This window comes from Lontra canadensis, unplaced genomic scaffold (assembly GCF_010015895.1).
Source record: "Lontra canadensis isolate GAN:19392208 unplaced genomic scaffold, GSC_riverotter_1.0 scaffold51, whole genome shotgun sequence".
In the NCBI taxonomy this organism is placed as follows: domain Eukaryota; kingdom Metazoa; phylum Chordata; class Mammalia; order Carnivora; family Mustelidae; genus Lontra; species Lontra canadensis.
This window is the reverse complement of record NW_022631045.1, coordinates 7,873,403-7,896,909: the sequence shown is the minus strand read 5'-3', so window position 1 is coordinate 7,896,909 and position 23,507 is coordinate 7,873,403. Positions and strand designations below refer to the sequence as shown.

Sequence of the window (23,507 nt, the reverse complement as noted above, 5' to 3'; positions counted from 1 at the left end):
TTTATCAATAGGTTATATCTTTTTATTATCTTACACAGAGGAATAATAAAACAGGAAGAATTAACTCCATTTCCTGTTTGATACTTAGTTTTTGAAGATTGAATGCTGATGGTGTTGAAGATTGTATCCTGCTAGATGGGATGGAAGTGACCTAACTGCTAAAACACTTGGCTATTGTTCCCCTTGCTACTTAGCCCTGACTTTGATCAGTTGGGAGTTAGTGCTGCTCATTGGTGCCAGGCCCTTTTATAAATGTCTAATTCTTTTGAGGTAGATGACAATTGCTGCTAGTCAGCATAGATTATAAAGCAGCTAGGAAGTTAACTAAACTCAGTTGTTGAATCTTGCAAGTTTTGAGTTCACTTAAGTGAGTAGGAAAGGTCTGAGATGAGTTTCTAATTTGCCAGCTTTGGTTCTCTTATCTCTGGTGGCTGTATAAATTGAATCATGAACTTTGAGAAAGTTAGACCAATATTAATGATGGTCACCACTTTCAATGACTGTGTTCTACAAGTCCAGATATTTCACTCTCACAGTCCTTCCCTCTTTCTCAGCATGTAGTCTGGAAGAGGGCAGTGTTCCTTGGCAAAGGGAGGTTGAACTGAACTCAGATCTAACTAGGAAAAGATGAGGGGAGGCAGGGGGACATATCTAGATGGATTGGCAGGTTCAAGGAACTTGAGTATAGGTAAGAGATGATAGAAGTTTTTATTTTTAATTTTTTTTATTTTTTAAAAATATTTTATTTATTTATTTGACAGAGAGAGCTCTCACAAGTAGGCAGAGAGGCAGGCAGAGAGAGAGGAGAAAGCAGGCTTCCTGCTGAGCAGAGAGCCCAATGCGGGACTCAATCCCAGGACTCCGGGATCATGACCTGAGCCGAAGGCAGAGTCTTTAACTCACTGAGCCACCCAGGTGCCCCTGACATGATAGAAGTTTTTAAAAGATGGCAGTGATGTGGACAGAAAGAACCAGGTGGATATAGAACACTTGGGTGGTAAATGGGCACTATTTGGGGATTGGTTGATAAGAGGTTCAGGAAGAAAGAGGTTTTGAGACTTCCAGATTCCGCTCTGAGCCCCTCTGAACAGTGAATTGTGGAATAAGGTTTGGATGTATTGATTTTGGACATTGTTGAGTGTCAGGAGATTCTGAGATATGTATTTGAAGATGTTGCGTAGACATTGGGTCTTGGACCAGACTGGGCTGGAGATACATATTTTTAAATCCTAAAGTTATAAATGTAAAGACACCCCCCCACCAGAGAGAGAAGATAGAGTGAAATGAGAAGACAGCCTCACAGTAAAAACCAATAAGACTTCCAAGTGAGGGCTGGAGAGGTAGAAGAAAATTAGGAATATGACATGTCATGGAAGCCAGTAGAGGGGAGGATTTCGAGAAGGAAGATGTGATTAGTAGTAGCAGTGTAGTTTGCTGTATTAAGGGGAAATAAAACAAGAACAAAAAGTGACTATTTGATTTTGTGACATATAGGGCCTTCTTGATGTGGATTCAGATGACTGCTCCTTCGCCCTTCTTTGAATTTCCTGCCATCTGTCTACACAGCTCTCTGCAGTTCTAACACCCTCCCCAGTGACTTGTAACAAGATGGGTTCCAGCGGGTTGCAGTTGCCTTTGCCACCTGTCGTTGGCATATTAGATGTTCCAACAGAAGCGTGTATACTTTGAATTCCCCTGACTTTTTGAGACTCATAGCTTATAATAGTTCATTAGGGCCTTTTTATATTCGGATTTCTGGTGTCCTTCACCTCCGTGCAATTTTAGCTGCTCCCTTTCATGATCATAGTTGGATCTTATATTCTGGATTTTTTTTGCCTTGAAAATCCTAAAGCTGGGCATACTTGTCTTTCTATAAATTAAAAAAAAAATTTTTTTTAAGTAATTGCTACAACCCAGTGTGGGGCTTGAACTCAACCTTGATCGAGAGTTGTGTGCTCTACTGACTGAGCCAGCCAGGTGCCCTTGCGCATACTCCTCTTTTTTTTTTTTTTTTTTTAAAGATTTTATTTATTTATTTGACAGACAGAGATCACAAGTAGGCAGAGAGGCAGGCAGAGAGAGGGGGAAGCAGGCTCTGCACCAAGCAGAGAGCCCGATGCGGGGCTTGATCCCAGGACCCTGAGATCATGACCTGAGCTGAAGGCAGAGGCTTTAACCCACTGAGCCACCCAGGTGCCCCAGGCATACTCCTCTTTGATCATAACTTCCATTTTCTCCGGCTCCCACTGTCACCTCTACCTGGTCTTGTACTATTTGAGACCTCCCATCCCTTACCCCTTTACCTTCTGTCTTCACCTCCCTACCCAGTTTGTTTGTTTATTTATTTAAAAGGTTTTATTTATTTATTTGTCAGAGAGGGAGAAGGAGAGACTGAGCATGTGTGTGCATAAGTAGGGGGAGTGGCAGGCAGAAGGAGAAGCAGGCTCCCTGCTGAGCAAGGAGCCTGGTGCGTGCGGGACTCAATCCCAGGACCCTGGAATCATGACCTGAGCTGAGGGCAGACACTTACCTAACTGAGCCACCTAGGTGTCCCATCTTTGTTGTTTTTAAAGAAATTGGGTAAAAGTGTGTTGATCTGGTTGGTAATTACAGTTGGAAATCAGTAATAATAGCTAATGGTACTTAAACTACTGTGGTTTTGAACATTAAATTCTCACCACATAGGACAGACCATCACTAGACAAACCAAACTGATCTGTGTTTGAATGCGTTATTTTCTAGATTAACTCTCCCTGTGTGAATATGAACTATGCCCCCTTGTGGTTTTGTGTAAAAAATGCTTTAAAGGAAAAATTCTCCTGGCTAGAGAAACTTAAGGTATTTTAATATGAAGACAAAAACCAGCTTTGGTAGCAAATGTAAAGGCTCTGCTGAAGGCTGGTTTGATTTTCTAATGTTAGTGAGATATCTCAGTAACCTTTGAATTTATATTATGTTAATTTGTAAATTATGATATGTTTGTTTTGATACTTTATGTTAATTTATGTTATGATACCTTTGACTAACTTCTTGATAATTATTTAACTTAAAAATTAGAGGTAAACATTCAGTATTTGAAAAGGCAAGGATTTTGTTATATATGGCTGAGGTCACCAAAAACACATAGGAGTAGACACTTCCCTTGCCTTTAAGACTCTTACCCTAATATGACATAAAAGATAAATATATGTGAGATGGCCATGAGACCCCAGGCAACTGAAGCATTAATTTTAACCTTGTAGGGATAATAATGTCTGGTCAAGGGGTACTTGGAATCTTTGGAAGGCAGGGCTACTAATTTGTTTTGCAAGACTTCTTGTAGGAGGTATAGTGCCTGCCCACCCACCCTCCCTGTTTATTTTAAGGTATGTTGTACATACAGTGAAATTCATCCTTTTTAATATATGGTTCTGACAGATGTATATCGACATGTAATCACTGCCACAATCAAGGTATAAGACTGTTCCGCCACAATCAAGGTATAGGACTGTTCCATTAACCCCCCAGAAATCCTCATGCCCTTTGTGGTCAACTTCTACCCCCAGCTCTAGCCTCTGATAACCATTGGTCTTTTTCCTGCTCCTATATTCATATCTTTGCAAAACATGATGTAAATGGAATCATACAGTGTGTGGCTTTTTGAATCTGACTCTTTGACTTAGCTGTAGTGCATTCGAGATTCATTTATGTTACTACATGTAACAGTAGTCAGTTCCTTTCTGTTGCTAGTCTGTTCCATTATATGGATGTACCACAGTTTGTTCATTTATTTCCCAATTGAGGGACATTTGGGATGTTCCCCTTATTTGGTGAGTATGAGTGAGTGAAGCCTTTATAAACATTGATGTACAGGTTTTGTTTTGTTTATACTTTTTTTTTTTTTGACTTGGGTAAATACCTGCAAACGGGATTGTTTTGTCATATAATAAGTATAACTTTATAAGAAGCATATGGTTAACTTTATAAGAAGCTGCTTTTAGGGGGATGCCTTGGTGGCTCAGTTGGTTAAGCATCTGTCTTCAGCTCAGGTCACGATCCTGGACCTGATCCTGGGGTTGAGCCCACGTCAGGCTACCTGCTCAGCGGGCAGCCTGCTTCTCCCTCTCCCACTCCCCCTGCTTGTGCTCTCTCACTTGCTCACTCTCTGTCAGATAAATAAATAAAATCTTTAAAAAAGGAACCCTGCTTTTAGGAGGCAAGTTTTAAATCAAGATACGCCTAGTAGGGCTTGGACAGCATTCAGATGAAAGAGGATGGCTGGGACGCAATGGTGCTTGCAGTTAGGATCCTGTTTCAGTAAGTGGAACAGCGACCTTACTACCTTAGCTTAGCACAAAGAGGGCTCTTTTCCCAGGTATAAAAAAGTCCTGGGCTACTGTTGCTGCTTAGCAGTACCATTGGGCACATTTTCTTACTTATTGCTCCTTAGTAGGTGGCTTTCATCTTCGTGTCCATCGGGAGGTTCCTGCCTATCCAAATATTAGACCCTCATTCTAGGCAGGATGATGAGAAAAAGGCAAAATGCTCACAAAGCTGAATTTGCCTCTTTTCATTGCAACAACAATAGCTTTGTGTTTTCGATCCAACCAGGAGACTTCCACCTAGCTGTCATTGGCTAACAAGTGGGTTGCTTGACCACCTTTAGTGACAACAGAGTTGATGGAACATCCACAAACAAAATTGTTAAGGAAGAGGGGCAGAACAGGCTGTTAGGAGTGTTTGCCTCAGTGCTTGGTGGCAGAGTTTAAAGCTCATTGTATTTCAAAACTTTTTTTTTTTTTAAGATTTTTTTATTTATTTATTTGACAGACAGAGATCACAAGTAGGCAGAGAGGCAGGCAGAGAGAGAGGAAGGGAAGCAGGCTCCCTGCCAAGCAGAGAGCCTGATGCGGGGCTCGATCCCAGGACCCCGGGATCGTGACCTGAGCCGAAGGCAGAGGCCTTAACCCACTGAGCCACCCAGATGCCCCATGTATTTCAAAACTTTTAAGTGGTATTTGGAAGCAGGTCTGTCTTGAAAAAGGAATAAACTTGAGCAAGTGTTTAATACACTTATTGGTGATGATTTTTATGAAAGATAGGTGAGGGCACAGGGGATAGGCAGTGCAGTTCTAGTTTCTAGAATGTAGACTGAAGATATGCTGTGATAGTGGACAGAAATGTCTCGGAAGAGGAATGGGTAAACCTTTGAAGTGAATAATTGAAATGACAGATTTGTGAAGTTTAGAGATGTTTAAAGAGAATAAGGAAATTGGGTGAGGATAACAATTTGGGGTGAAGTTTATTTGTACCTGTGATGTGGCCTTGTTAGCACAGTGTCCTGAAATGATCACTTGGCACTTGCTGATTCCTCTGAGGTTTTCTATATCTTATTTCTGAAGTTCTTTTGCTGTAACGTTCTCATACATTATTTCTATAAATGTACTTTATTAATAAAAAGTATGGGAAACATTTCTCTTTGGCACATTTGATACATTTCTCAAGAATACATTAACATTCTCTCCACTAGCAGTTTTTAAAGAACTTATTATAAAAATATATTTACTTTCTAAATTTCTATCATTCTCAACTTAAAAAAAATGTTATTTGAAGGCCTGAAAAGAATAAATTTCATGTTGATGTGGCAGAATAGTCCTTATGTCTTGAATTTTCTTTTGAGGGCCACATTCTTTCTGAGGAAGGAGCCATTTTCTTTAACATGCTGGAAAGATAAGATCTTTATGTAATAGCTATGTTAGGAAACCTTGTAAAAGACTTACATATAGCAAGAATTTTTAGAGTTTGAAGAAAATGCTAAAGATTTGCTTGGTATATTGTGTCCTTCCTTGAAGAAGGTATATCTTTGCTCTTATTCCTTTATCTAGCCAAACCCAGAAGTGCCCACTGTGTTTAATTAAAAACTTTTAAGGCTTTCTACTAACAACTTTTAACCCACTCCTCACCCTTCACCCCACCTCACCCTGCTCGAAGTGATTCTTTCTTAATTCCTGACCTGAGAGGTACAAATGCTATATGATTGGGCATTACAGAAAATAGTGATAGAGGTTTGCTGGAAACATTGAAACATATTTTACAGTAGATTGTGAGTCCACTAGGTGGAGTAGTTTCGGGATCTGTATTTCAGTGGTTACTGTGGTGCTGAGGAAATCCTTTTAAATTGTATCTCCGTTTATTTCAGAATTCTAATAGAGGGGGTCGGCTTCTAAAAAAAACGCTATGTCTTTTTGAAGTTCAGAAAAACTTTGAAATAAAAATACAGCAGAATGGCTTGTGTTGAAGCAGTTTCGGGTCAATGCCAGTAAAGAGGGATTGTGTTTTTATAGAGAAAAGGCTTAGGGAAAAGTCAAGAAATGGGTGGTGATTTGAGAGGGAAAGAGGCAGTATATAATGTAACCAAAATGATACGTGCTAGGATCACAATTGGCACAATTTTGCCCATTTATTGCTGGTAGTGCTTAAGGATTGTCACTGCAGACTTAAGGCTTAAGCAAGGGGAGGGCAAAAAGTAGGGAAGACATATAAGAAAGAGGAGGAGGAGAAAGGACCTATGGTTTCAGGGCCAGTTCTTCATGGAATATTGGGGAAATATGAAAGTATAGGGAAAAAGTGATTTTAGCAGGTAAAAGCACAGAAACCAACTGTGAAAATAGCATTTGTCACAGGCTTTATAAGTTCATAATACCCATTCTCTAACAGGAGACACTGGACTAAGTTTTGTCTGTATGTAATGGTGTAACATAAGACAGTTTGTGATTTTTTTTTCTCAGCAGTGTTTGGATTTATTTCAGGTGTACTTTAGGAACCTTAACTGTGTTTCATTTGTTATTGTTGTTGTTCATCAGAGCTCCAAACTTTTCCTTATTCTTTTATTTTAATATTATGTTGCTGGAGGGGGCTTTCTGATATATTTTGTGTGTGTGTGTTGCAAGGTTTTATGTTTCTGGTTTCCGCTTTTTTTTTTTTTTTTTTTGGATCATTTGCTTTCTAGTGCCTTCGTTTTTCTTAGTGTTTTGTCTCTAGGTTCTGTGTAAATAAGAATGATACACATTTTGGATGAGGGTTTGGGTTTTATAATAAGCACTGAAAAAATGGCATCTTCTAGCTTTGCAAGGGGTATTGAAAGGTCTCTTACCTTTCAGGAAGTGTTACTTTGATCTGTCAGAAGGAGAAAGTGAGCTGTTTTAAAAGACTTCCACCAGGGACGCCTGGGTTGCTCAGTGGGGTAATCCTCTGCCTTCAGCTCAGGTCGTGATCTCAGGGTCCTAGAATTGAGCCCCACATTGGGCTCTCTGCTCGGCAGCGAGCCTGCTTCCCCTGTCTCTCTTCCTACTTGCGATCTCTCTGTCAAAAAACAAAAAAAACAAACTTAAAAAAAAAAAAAAAGACTTCTACCAAAGGAGATTGCACAACATCCTTGATGTCTTGTTTAAGGAATTCTTTCTTAGACCTCACATAAAATCCACTTGCTATAACAAACATTTACATGTTTTACCATTGGGAAGCACTTAGGTAGCATCTGCTTGCTTGTACGTGGTAAACTATAGTACCAAATCTTTATTGTTCAGCATGTGACTCAGCATGTTAAGGGTCTGCAATACTCAGAAGAAAAATGGTGAAGAGACTCTACTAGTAAGAATAAGTGCATTTCAGAAATGTGAAGGGTGTTGAGTAGCTGTGAGTTATATGCCTAGACAGCGTGGGGCCTGTGAAAGTCATCACTGTTTTTCTCACCATTTCTGCTTCTGCATATTTCTGTCTTCAGATTGAGACCAGCTGGCTACCGTCCTTTCTGTAAGAGCATTTATTGTCACTTCTCTTCCTCTTTTAGAGGCTGCAAATAGTTCCAGTTCCTTTCATCTTTCCTCAGAGGTTTTAGTTTTCAGCCTGTTAATCATCTTTGAGTCTCTTCTGAATCCCATCCAAGTTTTATTTTTCCTTAACATTCCTTTTCAGTTTAGAAGCACAAAACTGGACACTGTGCTCTGAGAGTTTCTGACCACTTCTGAGTACTGCGAGAGGGAGATTTCACACTTGCACATGCGCCAGACTCCATTTCACATAACCTTAGATGATGTTTGCTTTCCAGAAGTCCAGTCATATGGTGCTGACTGGCTGTCAGATTTTTATCTCCTATGACCTTGATCTTTCCCTCTTATGTTTATTTATAGCTTGTGCATTCATCATCTTTTATTTATGGAGTTTACTTTTCTTGGCTGGATTGCTTTGCACTGTCCTTATTGAAATTCATTGCCCTTTTTTCTAATTATTTTACCACTTACTTAATGTCATTTCCATGCTTATCTTCCAGTGTGGCCAACCCAAAGGCTTCATATTTTCTGTGCCATGCAAGTCAGTGATGCAGATCACTGACTTTTTAAAAAAACTTAAAAAAAAAAAAAAAGAAAAAAGGAGGAGGGTGAAACAATGTTCTAGAAACAATGGCAGAACACAATTTGTTGGTATTTCTTAAAATTTACTATGTTGACTAGCCAGGCTGAATGGTAGTGGGCTATCTCTGTTTCCCTTCATTTGTACTTTCTTATACTCCTAGGATCTGTTCCCTTACCACCAGAGTTTGGTGCTCGCATCTCCACATAGCTGTGCCAACAAGAAAGCTTTGTTAGAACAATTCTAACAAGAAAGCTTTGTTAGAACAATTCACCTTAGACACTGTTGTCAGATTTAATCTTAATCACTGCCTTGTACATATCTCACCCTGTTCATAACTTTCAGTGGCTCCCCACTGCCACTGAATTAAATATAAAATTCCTGATTTGGTATTCAAGGCACATTATTTCATTTTTCATGGCCTTAGCTTCCCTTTCTGTCTGATTGCTTATAACTATACAAAACAAACCGTTTGCCTTCCCCAGGGAAGGTATCTTGCGTACCTTCTGAGGCCTTGGTTTGTTTGCATTGTTTGCTCTGCTTAGACCACTGAAGCTTTTCCATCTAATTTTTGTTTAACACCATGTAAGAGCAACTCACTTTCTCCCTCTTTCTCTCTCTCTCTCTTTCTGGATTTCTGGATTTCTCCAGCAAGATATGATCTTTTCCTCTCGCCTCATCTTTATACTCTTTGGGGGTACTTTTTTTTAGTAGTATTTATGGGTACATGGCAAATAGATGAACTATATTAGTTTGAGCACATTTTATGATATTTGATTCAAATTCTGGTATAAGCTCCCTACCTACTTGTAGCAAAGTTTGTGGACTAACAGCCAGTTTACATTTTGAGTAGCACTGGCACAGTCTGCTTTTTCTACCTTAAAAAAGTTCTAAAAAGAGTTAAAGGTTTAAAATGATTTATTGTATTAGTCATTAATTAAACAAAAATTGCTAATTGCTAATTAAACATAAATTGCTTGATTGCATAATTAAATTTGTACTCTAAAAGCCCTTTTATAATTGACTTTTACTGTTTCCTAGAAACTACCCAACTCTGGCCAATATTGAAAGAAAGAAAAAGTTAAAACTTGACAAGGAAAAGAGAGGAGCAGTTTTGACAACGACACAGTATGGGTAAGTTCCTTAAGATTGCTTTCATTCTCTATGCTTATTTCAAATGAGTACACTTACAAATAATAAACAAGAATATGTACCAAAATCTTAAAATTTCTATACTCCTAATTCTGAAATCTTTGCTTTTGTAAATTTTTTACTTCAGAATTTCTTTAAATAAGTAGTGCCCTATATTCAAGTGGTTTTTCAAAAAGATTTATTGTTAATAAATCTTATGTCTTTGTCTCCTGGCTAAACAGTTCTCCTTCCCAGAGACAACCCATTCTATCCTTCCAGAGATACTTCATTTGTATGTAGCATATAAGATAATATTCTTTTTTTTCTTTCTCTTTTTGACACTATTCTGTACTTTTCTTTTTTTAGCCGAATGATATACTTTGGCGATATTAATAAATAACTAGCCTCTTCTTTCTTCAAGGATGTGTAGAACCCTAAGGGTGTCCCACAGTTTTTTTGTTTGTTTGTTTGTTTTTTAAAGTCAATTTCCTATTGATAAATACTGAAGTTCTTACCAGTCTTTTACTAATAAAAATTTGCCATTATTGCCCTGACATAGATTTTATACATACACAACTATTCCTTAGGATGGATTCCTAGAAGTAGATTTGCTAAGTCAAAAGATAATATGTGTATTTATTTTGTTTTTTATTTTTTACTTTTTTAGTTTTTTTTTTTTTTAAGATTTATTTATTTATTAGAGAGAGGGGGAGAGAGAGCATGGTGGAGAGAGGCAAAGGGTGGGAGAGAGGAAGAGAATCCCAAGCAGACTTCCTGTTGAGTGCAGAGCCTGACATGAGGCTCCATTCCATGACCCTGGGACCATGACCTGAGCTACAATCAAGAGACAGAAGCTTAACTGACTGAGCCAAACAGGCACCCCAGATGTATGTGTATTTGTAATATTAATGGCTAACTGCCAAATACCTATCATAGCTAACTCTCCCACCAGTAGTGTATGAGATACCCTATTTTTCCCAACCCCTCACCTTCATAGAATTTTTTTCAAAATTTTTTGTTTCATTTTTTACTGAATTTAATTTTTAATATAAATAGAAGATACAAATCTCAAATGTACAACTCAAATTTATACACATACACACACCTACACACCCATGTAATCTCCACACAGGTTAATAATATTCAAAACGTCTTCACCTCGTGAATTTTTCTTAAGCTCTCCCTAGTTTATTGCCTCCCGACAAAGATGACCTCTTTTCTGATTTCTGTAATCATAGATTTGTTTTATGTGCTCTTGAAACCTTATGTAAGTAGAATCATAAGATATATATTCTTCGGTGTGTGATTTCTGTGGTTTGGAATTGTTTTGTGGTATTCACCCATATTGTGTGTAGCTCTAAACTCTTCATTCTTATTGTTGTGTAGCACTCCTTAGTGAGAATAGCCATGCTACTGTTGGACATTTGGATTGTTTCCGGTTTGGGTTATTATGAATAAAGCTGCAATGAACATTCTTTTACATGTCTTTTGGGACATAAGTACTTGTTTTCATGGGTCATAGATATATGCTGAATCATTGGGCATCTGTATATTTAGTTTTAATAGATAAAGCCAAACAATTTTTCTGTAATGGTTGTACTGGTTTGCACTCCTACTGATTGTGCATCTAATTGTTCTGTCTTTGGTTCATGCTTGGTTACACCTTTTCCTCATGTCCTCCTATCTCCATCTTGATTTCCCTCTTGACTAATGATGTTGGACACCTTTTTATATGCTTATCAGCCATTTTGATATTTCCTTGTGAAGTGCCAGTTCAAGTTTTTGACCAGTTTTAAATGGGGTTGCTTTTCTTGATACGTAGGAGTTATTTACTTAGACACAACTCCTTTCTTGAGTAGATGTATTGCAAGTATACCCTCACAACTTGTGACTTGCCTTTTTACTCTCTTACTGGGTGTCCTTTTTCCCCCAATATAGTAGTAAGTATTAATTGTTCAGACATCTGGGGTCATTTGGGCTTCAGTTAGATGTACCTGCTGATCTTGACAAGGCTCAGTCATGGCTGGGGGTTGGTTAGCTGATGGCTAATCTAGCCTAGCTGAAGGCTGTGATACCTACGTAGTTACCATTTCTGGTACGCTTCATTCTTTAGTGTTGATCCATCAACTGATAGTATTTTCCTTTTGCCTAAAAAACTTTCTTTGGCACTTCTTGTAGTGAGGCTCTGCGGAGGTGAATTCTTTCAGCTTTGTGTGTCTAAAAAGGTCTTTCTTTGTCTTTCTTTTTGAAAAATATTCTTGCTGGATATGCAGTTCCAGTTTAACAGGTTTATTTATTTATTTATTTTATTAACATATAATGTATTATTTCCCCCAGGGGTACAGGTCTGTGAATCATCGGGCTTAAACATTTCACAGCACTCACCGTAGCACATACCCTGCCCAACGTCCATAACCCAGCCACTCTATCCCTATCCCCTCACCCAGCAACCCTCAGTTTGTGGGATTTAGAGTCTCTTATGGGGGCACCCGGGTGGCTCAGTGGGTTAAAGCCTCTGCCTTCAGCTCAGGTTATGATCCCAGGGTTCTGGGATTGAGCCCCACATCGGGCTCTCTGCTCCTCGGGGAGCCTGCTTTCTCCTCTCTCTCTCTGCCTCCCTCTCTGCCTACTTGTGATCTCTGTCTCTCAAATAAATAAATAAAATCTTAAAAAAAAAAAAAAAGAGTCTCTTATGGTTTGTCTCCCTCCTGATCCCATCTTGTTTCATTTTTTCCTTCCCCACCCCCCACAAACCCCAACCTTGCCTCTCAAACTCCTCATATCAGAGAGATCATATGATTGTCTTTCTCTGATTGACTTATTTCGCTCAGCATAATACTGTCTAGTTCCATCCACGTTGTTGCAAATGGCAAGATTTTGTTTCTTTTGATAGCCGCATAGTATTCCATTGTATGTGTAATATACACACATACATACACACACACACACACACACACACACACACACACACACGTATATATATATACCACATCTTCTTTATCCATTCATCCGTTGATGGACATCTAGGTTCCTTCCATAGTTTGGCTATTAACAGCCTTTTTTGTTTAGTTTTAGGTTTTGTTTTTTTTTTAATTTAAGGATTTTGTTCCATTGTCTTTTCAGTTGCATTGTTTCCAAAGAAATCTGCGATTAATCATTATTTTCTTCCTATATATAAAATGCTTTTTTTTTTGCTAGCTGCTTTTAATATTTCTTCTTTATTACTGGTTTAAGCAATTAGATAATGATGTGCCTTTGTATTTTCTTCATGTTTCTTGTGCTTGGGATTTGTTGAAATTCTTGGTTTATGGGTTTATAGTTTTTGTCACTTTTGGAAAAATTTTGAGAATCTCAGTCAGGTTCCACACCCAGTGCAGAGCCCGATGTAGGGCTCAATCTCACAGCCCCAGGATCATGACCTAAGTTGAAATCAAGATTTGGAAGCTTAACTGACTGAGCTACTCAGGTACCTCTCCAACTCATTTTAAGAGTTGGTCTTAAAATATATAGTCTTGTATATTGTACAACATTATAACGGAGGTCTTGGGCAGTCTAATAAAGCAAAAAAAAAAAATAGGGCGTATAAAATTTGAAAAGGAAGAAATAACTGTCAGCTATTAAAAGTTGACATGATTGTGTGTGTAAAAAAAATCAAACAAATCTATAATTAGAGTTAATAAAGTGAATTTAACAAGGGTGCTGAATATATATAAAATCAGTATTTTAAAATATCAGTTGGATTTCTATATGCTATCAATGATTAAAAAATGAAAGTTTAGAAGATATTATTTATGATAGCATCAGAATATCAAATATCTAGGAATACATCTGACAAAAGACTTGTAAGGCCTCTATACTAAAAACTATAAAATATTGCTCAAAAATGAAGGCCTAAATAAATGGAGGATATACATAATGTTCATGGACTAGAAGACTGTATATGTTTTTCTCTCCAAATTTATCCCAATCAAAATCCCAGCAAGTTTTGTTTTGCTTTGTAGCACAGTAGAAGGGGAGGTTAGTATTGTAAGATTTAAGACTTACATGAAAACCCAGAGGATCCAGACAGCTAAGAAAGAGATGAAGGTAGTATGGCATTGTCCAAGGATAGGTAAACAGAAGAGAATACAGTCGACAATAGAGCCTTTGGTAAGCAGTCCCCTGATTTATGGCTGGTGGCAATATGGTGCATTGGAGAAAGGGTAGCGTTTTCAACCCTTTCCTTTTAAATTTCATATCTATGTATTTAAAATATATATATTTTCTTAGAGAAAATATATATATTTTCTTAGAGAATATGTAATTGGTCTTATTTTTTATTATCTAGGCCAACAATCTTTATCTTTTAATTATATTTAAAATAATTACTAATATAGTTGGGTTTCAGTCTACCATTGTCTTATTTTTTAAAAAATATGTCCTATTTTTTCCTTTATTTCCTTCCTTTTTTTTTTTTTTTTTTTTTTGTTGTTGTTGTTGTTTTAAGTAGGCTCCATGCCCACCCCAAGAAGGGGCTTGAACTCATGACCCTAAGATCAAGACTTGGAAACTTAACCAACTGAGCCAATCAGAGACCCCCTTCCCTCTTGCCTTCTTTTGGATTAATTGAATATTTTTTTAATATTTTACTTCTCCTCTATTAGCTTTTTAGTTATAATTATTCTTTCTCTACTTCATGTGTATCTACATCTTTACTTACATTATACTTTTGTAAGTATTTTTAAGTGTTCATTAAATAAACTTTTCCTTTTAAATGATTGTCAATCAACAATGTAAAGGAACCACTCCCTTAAAGGTAGGGGTAGTGCACATACCAGATATACCACTTTCAATGAAGTCTTATTGACCGATCAGGTAAAGGTCTTTCTAGGGGCACCTGGCTGGCTTAGTTGGTAGAGCATGAGATTTGATCTTAGGGTGAGTATCTAGTTCCATGTTGACTATAGAAATTACTTAAAAAAAAAAAAATCTTAGGGCTCCTGGGTGGCTCAGTTGGTTAAGCATCAGCCTTAGGCTCAGGTCATGATCCTAGGGTCCTGGGATTGAGTCCCACATTGGACTCCCTGCTCAGCAGGGAGTCAGCTTCTTCCTCTCCCTCTGCCCCTCTTCTCCATTTGTTCTGTCTCTCTCTCTCTCAAATAAATAAAATCTTTAAAAAAAGTAAAATCTTAAAAAGAAATCATTCTTACTAATGTGAATACCTTAAGATGATCATTTAAAAGCCATCTGTGGTCAGGTGCTATAGGAGCAGGATACAGGGGAGGCATTTGTGAATGGGAACCTAAGGAAAGTGGCATCTCTTCATTATCTTCATGGGGCCAGTGGGCCAGAGGCAGAAACTGCGTGTTTTACCTGTGATGACACTGTTGAGGCCTGACTTCTGTGCTTGCATATTGGAAATTGGTCCATGGTTTTCTGCAAAATTTGGAGTATATACATGATTTTTGGAATGAGACTCTGTAAGGATTATGGTGACCCTGAAAAAATTAAGAACCTTTGGATTGCAGAAATACTAACCAAATATGTTAGTTTAGAAAATTATTTAGAAATTGTTGTGATAATAACTACCATTTGTTAAGAGCTCAGTGTGACACTTTATTATTAGTTCTATGTCTCTATGATTCTCTTCTACAACTGGGGGAGTAAACAAATGCAGGGATATTAATATTGTCCAAGAGGCACAGTTAGTAGGTGGCAAATTGGGATTTGAACCCAGATTCCAAATTTCTGTATTCCTAACTGCAGCCTGCATTATTAATGAAAAAAAAAAAAAAAGAATTCTGCCAATAAATGACAAATTAGAAAAATCATGTATTTTTGTGAAAACTCAGCACTACTAAAGGATACCTTGTATTGTTGTCTATTGAGAACATATAGTGAACCTTTTTTTGAAAATTTTTTCCTACACAGTTTACCTTGGAATATGCTCAGGCAAGCATTTGTTTGCCTTCTAAGAGGAGTAATTATAGTTGTTGAGAGGGCACTTGATTTGAAGTAGCTGTGAAATTGTGCTCAGTTTATGATCTTTAAGTTTATCCTCTAAAGTGAAGAGAATAGTAACCTGTCTAACCTACTTTCAAAGAGTTGTCATGAAGATCAAACAAGGCAGCATATTTGTAAATGTGTCAGAAACTTGTAAGACTCCTGGAGAATGAATAGACAAGAGTTAACACTCTTTCAAATCTAAGAAACACTTTCATGTACAATCAAAATGAAAGAATTTTGCCAGTTAAATTGACCTGCTGTTGATCATACAACATAGACCATTTTCAGAGGGGTTAGAATATGGGAGGACAGGAGGACATCTGCATCTCAGAATTGATAAAGTATAGTATATTGTGGTATGTTATTTTAGAGGTCTGCCGTAAAATTCCTTGTCTTTGGAAGCTGTTGAGTTTATTTATTTTGATTTCTTTAATGTACTAGGCTACAAATAATTGATAAGGCAGCTAAGTTTCTTTTGCATTCAGTACTCTCCTTCAGATTTCTCTTGCGAGGTCAGTGCCTTTTATATATAGAATTGCATTTTTCTCACTCCAGCAAGATGAAGGGGATGTCCAGACATTCACAGATGGCAAAGATTAGAAGTCCTCCCAGGCATCACAAATGGAAAAATGACCGTGTTGGACAGAAAGCAGCCGTTGGATCTGGCAGTTGCTTGGGTGATGCGAAGCCTGAAGATCCACCTGAAGCAAATTCAGACCCTCTGGGTGTTTTGGTAAACACGGATTCTGGTAAGCTGAAAGGAAAGTAGTGTGTTTATAAGTGTATAGACCGTGATGCTGAAGTTGATTCTTCACAGCATTGTTTGTGGAGAATTTAATGGCAAATATGTTTAAAAAAAAAAAAAAAAAGTAGAACGATGCTTTTTTTTTGTTGTTTGTAGTAGGAGTGTCTTGTCAAAACCCTCATTTCTGAATCTTGGGGAGTGGGTGCATGAGGCAGCAGGATGTAGAAGAAAGATGATATGTATTGGATAATTTTCATAGTATTGTGTAATCTTGGAAATGTTCTTAAGATTGTTCTGTATGGGGGCGCATGGGTGACTCAGTCGGTTAAGCGTCCCAACTCTTGATTTTTGGCTCAGGTCATGATCTCAAGGTCATCAGATGGAGCCCCATGTCAGGGTTAGTGCTCAGAGGGGAGTCTGCTTGGGATTTTCTCTCTCTCCCTCTGCTGCCCCCCCATCCCCTGAACCATGCTCTCACTCTCCAAAATAAATCTTCGAAAAAAAAAAAAAAGATTGTTTTGAGTGTTTTGATGCTGTAGATTCAGAGTTGCTTAATTATCTTAATTTTCCCCACCTACGAGGTGGCTAATTTCAGTGGAAGCCAGTACTCTTTATGCTGCTGAGCATGAATATGATCTCCTTGAGTAAATAATATTATTTCATTTTTTTGGATACTATTCTTCCTTAGCATGTATAATATCTTTATATTAGCTTTGAATTCCCTTACTCTTGCTTAATAAATTGAGAAATTAAAGGACCAGAATGCTGCTAACCACACAGAGATATCATCCAGCCTCTGAGGCTCCATTTTCCCTTCTAAAAAATGAAAATGTAGGGGCGCCTGAGTGGCTCAGTGGGTTAAGGCTCCTGCCCTCAGCTCAGGTGATATTCTCAGGGTCCTGGGATCAAGCCCCACATTGGGCTTTTTGCTCAGCGGGGAGCCTGCTTCCCCCTCTCTCTCTGCCTGCCTCTCTGCCTACTTGTGATCTCTATCTGTCAAATAAATAAATAAATAAAATCTTAAAAAATAAAATAAAATAAAAAATGAAAATGTAAATGTAAATATTTCTACCACCTTTCCTTCCAATATCATCATGAAGCTTTATCTTATATGTATTTTCTCTTATGCAAAGGAGTAGTATTAGTGATGCTAGCAGGCTTTGTTTAACTTGGAAGACAATGGCTTCTGTGATAAACACATGGCAAATATTTAAACTTGCGGATGGCAAGAAATGGGATAAGTAATTCAATGACTGAATTAGGATAGAAAGGATCTTGGCATAGGGAGTGTTGGGCTAAGAATAATATATAATTTATTTAGAATAATAATAATTATTTTAACACCAGCTAACTCTTACACTGAGTAAGGTACTTACAGTGCTCTACGTGCTTTATACATGTTAACTCTTTTCCTTTTACAATGCATATGTACTGTTGCTACTTGCATTTTAGAACTGAGGAACACAGGGTAGGTAATTTACCTTAGCCCAGCTGTTAGTTGGCAACAGTGCCAGAGTTTGAATTTAAGAGTCAAATTAAGAGACACTGTGCTTCTTTTAAATGTGAAGTCTGAATTTATCTTAAAAAAAAAAAAAAAGTGTATGAGCCTAGGATAGTTGTGATGTGGGAGAGAGTTTAGAAAAGGTATCTTTGTATCCTTGCTGATAGCAGGGAAAAGGCAGATGACATTTGGGGCCAGAGCTGAGTTTACTCTTGGGCACTGATTTCTTTGCTTCAGAAGGTGTTAGAGCCCACACACTTCTTCAGATTTACAGTGTGTGACCTTGATGATAAAAACCATCTGTATCCAAATACAAACTTTCATGTCATTAAAATACTTGAAACACAAATACAAAGACTACTGTTAAAATTAGTAAGTTACTAATCTGAAAATTATGTAATTCTTCACTTCATGCAATTCTCTAAATGAACATTTAAGGGACTCTGTAATATTGAATAGTCTTCATTCTGTTAGCTTTGGTAGATGGGTAATTGTTATCTTCCTCTCTCTCTTTTAAAGTAATCTCTATACCCAACATGGGCCTTGAACTAAGGACCTGAGATTGAGAGTTGCATGCTCTATGGACTGAGCCAGCCAGGCCCCCTCTGTTCTCTCATTTTTTATTTTTACTTTTTTAAATATTTTATTATTTTGGGTGAGCGTGGTGGTGGTATTAAGGAGGGCACAGATTGCATGGAGCACTGGGTGTTATATTCAAACAATCATGGAACACTGCATCAAAAACTAATCATGTACTGTATGGTGACTAACATAACACACCAAAAAAAGATTTTATTTATTTATTTAAGAGAGAGAGGGAGAGCACAGAGAGAGGGAGTGAGAGGGAGAAGCAGAGACCCTGATGTGGGGCTCCATCCCAGGACCCTGAGATATGACCTGAGCCAAAGGCAGATGGTTAACTGACTGAACCACCCAGGTGCTCCTGTTTTCTCATTTTTAAAGAAGTATTTCAGTATGTGGTAATCTGATGAAATACCAGCATAAGGATGATTATGTATTTTGCTCTACTTAAGCCTGTATCTAGGTCTTCAGGAGATGCTTTTGATGTGAGAGACAATAGTATCTTTTATCCTCATGGTAGAAAGTGTTTAGTCAGATTCTTTTGTGTCCAAGCAGTTGTATGAGAGACCTCAAGTAATTTTGTTTTGGTGTAAATGTGTAAGCCTTTACCTGTACTGAGGGTCAAAGATAGGAATGCACCTATATTGAGGGTCAAAGATGATTATGTAAGTCTTGAATATAAAAATCTTACAAGTAAGTTATAAATTTATAATATTATTCTTTAAGGAAATAAAAAAACCAGTGATTAAGTTAGGTTAACAATTTTGTAGGAAAGATTTTGTTTAAATTTATATTATCCTTTATCTGGGATTTCTTCTGGATTATTTACATTTTCCAAATCAATGTTTAGACCATTGGTTCTTCAACTTTTCACTCCAGGTATAGCTACAAAAATCTGTGTGTACCATTTTTTCTCATGCCTGAATATTCTCAGCATGTCTGCTCTCTTTATCTCTCAGTCTTAAACTTGTTTGGAGGCAGCTTCCTTCTCCCTGGGCCACAGCGAGCCAACCTTAAGATCAATTGTGCTCATTATTCAGGTTGTCATTGGTGGGGCACCACCGAAATGATGTGGCCCTGTTTGTGCTCTTGGGTGGTAGTTAGTACTTTTCATCACTAATTTCACTTGTAAAATGAAGATCTCCTGATGCCTTACATTTTTTTCCTTTTTTTTTTTTTTTTTTTTTTTGCTCAAAACCTTATCTAGATAACAGCATTCACATTTTATTTTATTTGTTTATTTTTAATTTTTAAAAAAAGATTTTATTATTTGACAGAGAGGGAGAGAGAGAGTGCAAGTAGGCAGAGCGACAAGCAGAGGTGGAGGGAGAAGCAGGCTCAGCGCTGAGCAGGGAGCCCAACATGGAGCCTGATCCCAGGACCCTCGGATCATGGCCCAAGCCAGCATCACATTTTAAACAAGAACAGTTCTTGAGGATCTTTACAGACTTCAGATCATGCTTAGAAAATCAGTATCTTTTGTGCTGGGTGGTAGTATGTGAACTCTCATTACTAGTGCAGGTGCTTTAAACTGGGGATTGGTGGTGTTTCAAAGGGAAAGCCTGTCATTTGGAGTCTCCCAGTTTATCAGTTTTAAATATGGCCTGTTTTCACCAGATGACCTTAATGGTGCTGTATTTTTTTTTTCTTTTTTAGTTCCTTGTGTGTTCTGCTAACTAGTTTCCTCAAGGTGTTATTGTTTTAAATCTTTTTTTTTTTTTTTCTATTTCAGTAGTTAGGACCACATTTATTTTGTGGCTGTTGTTTAAATGCATATACAACATGTTTTATGACTTTCCTGGCCTGTGGTTTTAATAAGTTTTGTCTGAGCTAGAGGGAGAAGAGTGGGTCAGTGATGGGCATCAAGCGTCACCGACTGAAGCGCCTCAGCGCCCACAAAATGAAAAAGACGCAATTTGTTAGTCGTTCGTTATAGCGTAAATATAACTGTTGTCATAGAACACTGGGGGATATTAAGCTAGGTGGGCTTCTGCTGTTTAAAAGGTAAATGTTAAAATAAGAACATAAGCTAGCATATCAGCTGTTAATGCTCCTTGTTAATGTTTGTTTTTGAGAGTTGGACACCATTAAAGCAAGGTTTCCATTTTTTCTGGTGACTTTTTCTGCAGAATTGCATTTTCTTTAAGGTACTTCATCTGTCTATAAATCTCCTTGCGGCTTGAGCATGTAATTGTGTTTCATTTCATAAAGGCAATAGGAGATAGTAAGGGGATGAGGGGGAGAAACAAGTAAAGAAATAAGATGTAGGAGGAACCCAGATGAGAGCTTTTACAACTAGTGTTTATACTTACCAAGACTTACAAAGGGCGGGTTTTTGTTTTCCTTTTTTCATTTTAGTAGGGATTTACTTGAGGTCCTACATTCTTGTCCATCATTGTAATTCAGAGAAGTTTCTCCCTGACTTCGAGAAATTTATAGTCTGGTGATAAATTTTAGATTTATATGTATATATTTGGTCAGAGGGCACATGATATCTGTGTATGAGAGAGAGGTGAGATCTACTCTAGGAGAAGTGTTGCTAGGGTTTTAACAGTATGAGCAGTTATTTGAGCTGGTATTTTATAATCATTCTAAAGTTTGATTTTATCATCTTCATTGCTCCTATCTTTTTACTGGCTTGTTTTAGTTTAGAGAGGTGTTTTGGCTGTTCTTGTTAAAAAGGGAGTGAATTTTCTTCAGTATTATTTTGTTAGCTAGTACAGTGCCTTCAACATAATCTTTCCAACTGCTGACAATGCCTATATGCGAACTGCTAGTAGATCCAAGGGACTGTGGGAACAGCCCCCCACCCCCTTTTCAGATGAAAAGTCACTATGGAGGATGTTTTGATAGGACCAAAAGGACGATACCTCTTTTCAAAATGTTATTGTGTGTCATGGATTCCTGAAACATAACTGAGGGAGAGCGACCTAGGGGAGCACGTGTTCATTTTGTGAACTCCTAACTCTTACCCAGGAGGAGACATTCCAGTATAGTGAACTTTGTGACAGTCCTGGTAATGAATACACCAAGCATCCATATTGTGGTTTTACCATTTTCCAGTTGAAGAAAGCAGAGCCTTTTGGAGAAATGATTGATTGTAGAGCTGGGACAGAGAAAATACAAAGTGAACCTAGAGGATCTTAGTAGTGCCAGAGGGTTAGAAAGTGCTCAGAAAACAGTCGGGATTGTGGGCATGTCAGAAGGGCATGGGGGTCAACTGGAAAGTGCTCTGAATAGCCTCAGTTGGAACAACTTGAGCCACAAAGTAAATAATAGTTTATAACCCAAAGAATACAATAAACACCCATGAGTCCATATTGATATGAATAAGAAATGGGGAAAGAGGGATAGCTCTTTCAGAAAAATTCTAATTAATAAATGTAAAAAAAATGAAGGAATTAAAAGTCACCATTAAAACACCACAGTAATAGTTGTTTCAGGCAAGACCCACTGAGGAATGGTAAAATTAGTGGCAAAACTTTAAAACATGGTATTTATGTAGTTTCAAAATATTGCTCCCTAAATATTAGTTACTGTGGTGGTTTTAACATGTCTACATTTCTTTGATATTCATTACTCTGAGAGAGAGGAGCTTAATTCCCTTCCCCTTGAATGCGTGATTCATTTTTTTAAAAATGAAAGAGAAAAATCGTAACTTTATAGCAGAGAAACCAGGCAGACCACCAAGAGCTCAAGATTAACGTCACTAATAAGAAGTCATGTTGATGTCATGGATTCCTGGTATGAGGTGATGGAAAGGACACTACCTAAAATCTGTAGCCTCTGTGCCATCATCAAAAAACCTCAGATGGACCCTCGCTAAGGGCCGTTCTTCAATAACCGGTAGTCTTCAAAAGTGTCAAGTTTGTTAAAGACAAGGAAATACTGACAGATTGACACAGATTTAGAGGAGACACAGATAAGGAGTCATGATGATTAAATACATAACGTGATATGATGGATTGGATCCTGAAGCAAGAAAAGGGTATTAGTGGAAAAACTAGTGAAATCGCAGTATAGTCTGTAGTTTCAGTAGTGTTCTACCAGTGTTAATTTGGTAGCTATGATAATGTGCCATGGGTATGTAAGGGAGGGGAAGCTACATAGTAGGGTATATGCAAGTTCTCTGTAGTATCTCTGCAACATTTGTGTAAATTGTTTCAAATATAAAATCTTAAAAAAAAGGAAGGCAGGAAAAGGGGCGATATGTAGGCCTATTAATGCCTTGCCCTCCGCTTCTTGAATTGAATTGTGAGGAAACACTTTCCTGGAGGAAAGTGATTCCTCCAGGGTTTATTTTCCTATGTTTTTCTATTATATTCTTTTTTTTTTTTTTTGAGTTTCTCCTTTATTTTATTTTCTTTTATATTCTGATTATAAAAACAAAACTGGAGAACATTTTAAAAAAATCTATCTTACAGAGATAGCCACTGCTCACATTTTGTTGTATATCCTTTTAATATTTTTTGTATCACATGTGTATGATTTTTAAAAATAAAAATGGAATCATGTTATTAAAGAAAAGAAAGGAAGAAAAATGAGCTTTGAATCCAGACAGAACTAGGTTTGTGTTGTGGCTCCACCTTTTCCTAGCCCTATCATCCTGTGCCAGTTAGACTTTTTTAAATACGTCTTTACTACATCTTTACTCATTCCCGCAAGTTTGTTCTTCAAATATTTGTTCAGCACTTAACGTACTGTTCTAGGCTCTGAAGATACAGTACTGAACAAAGCCAAACCCTTTCCCTCCTGTAGCTTGTACTCGTTCACATCTAAGTACAACAGATAGTTATTTAGAGTTTGCTATAACAGGGAACAGAGAAATGGAACCACAGCTGGAAGAAGACATTTGTTAGCATTATTACTGATCGTAGGACATTTTGGGAGGATGGCTTCATCTTAATAAAAGGACCTTATGTATCTGTAGGAGCTCTTCCAGCCCATTAGTTAAGAATTGGAATTTGGGACAAACCGTAAGAGACTCTTAATCTCACAAAACAAACTGAGGGTTGCTGAGGGGAGGGGGGTAGGGAGAGGGTGGTTGGGTTATGCACATTGGGGAGGGTATGGGCTATGGTGAGCGCTGTGAAGTGTGTAAACCTGGCGATTGGCTATTCACAGACCTGTACCCTTGGGGCTAATAATACATTATATGTTAATTAAAAAAAAATT

The 23,507-nt window shown here is 37.6% G+C and overlaps 1 protein-coding gene across 1 annotated transcript in view; it reads left to right on the top strand.

The window, feature by feature from the left end:
- The window catches only part of NUFIP1 (nuclear FMR1 interacting protein 1), a 44,370-nt gene that overhangs the window by 9,889 nt on the left and 10,974 nt on the right, over positions 1–23,507 (top strand). Inside the window, exons 6-7 of the mRNA XM_032873986.1 lie at positions 9,430–9,522; positions 16,060–16,253. Of these exons, the coding sequence (XP_032729877.1) occupies positions 9,430–9,522; positions 16,060–16,253 (287 nt within the window). The remainder of the gene's footprint in view (positions 1–9,429; positions 9,523–16,059; positions 16,254–23,507) is intronic.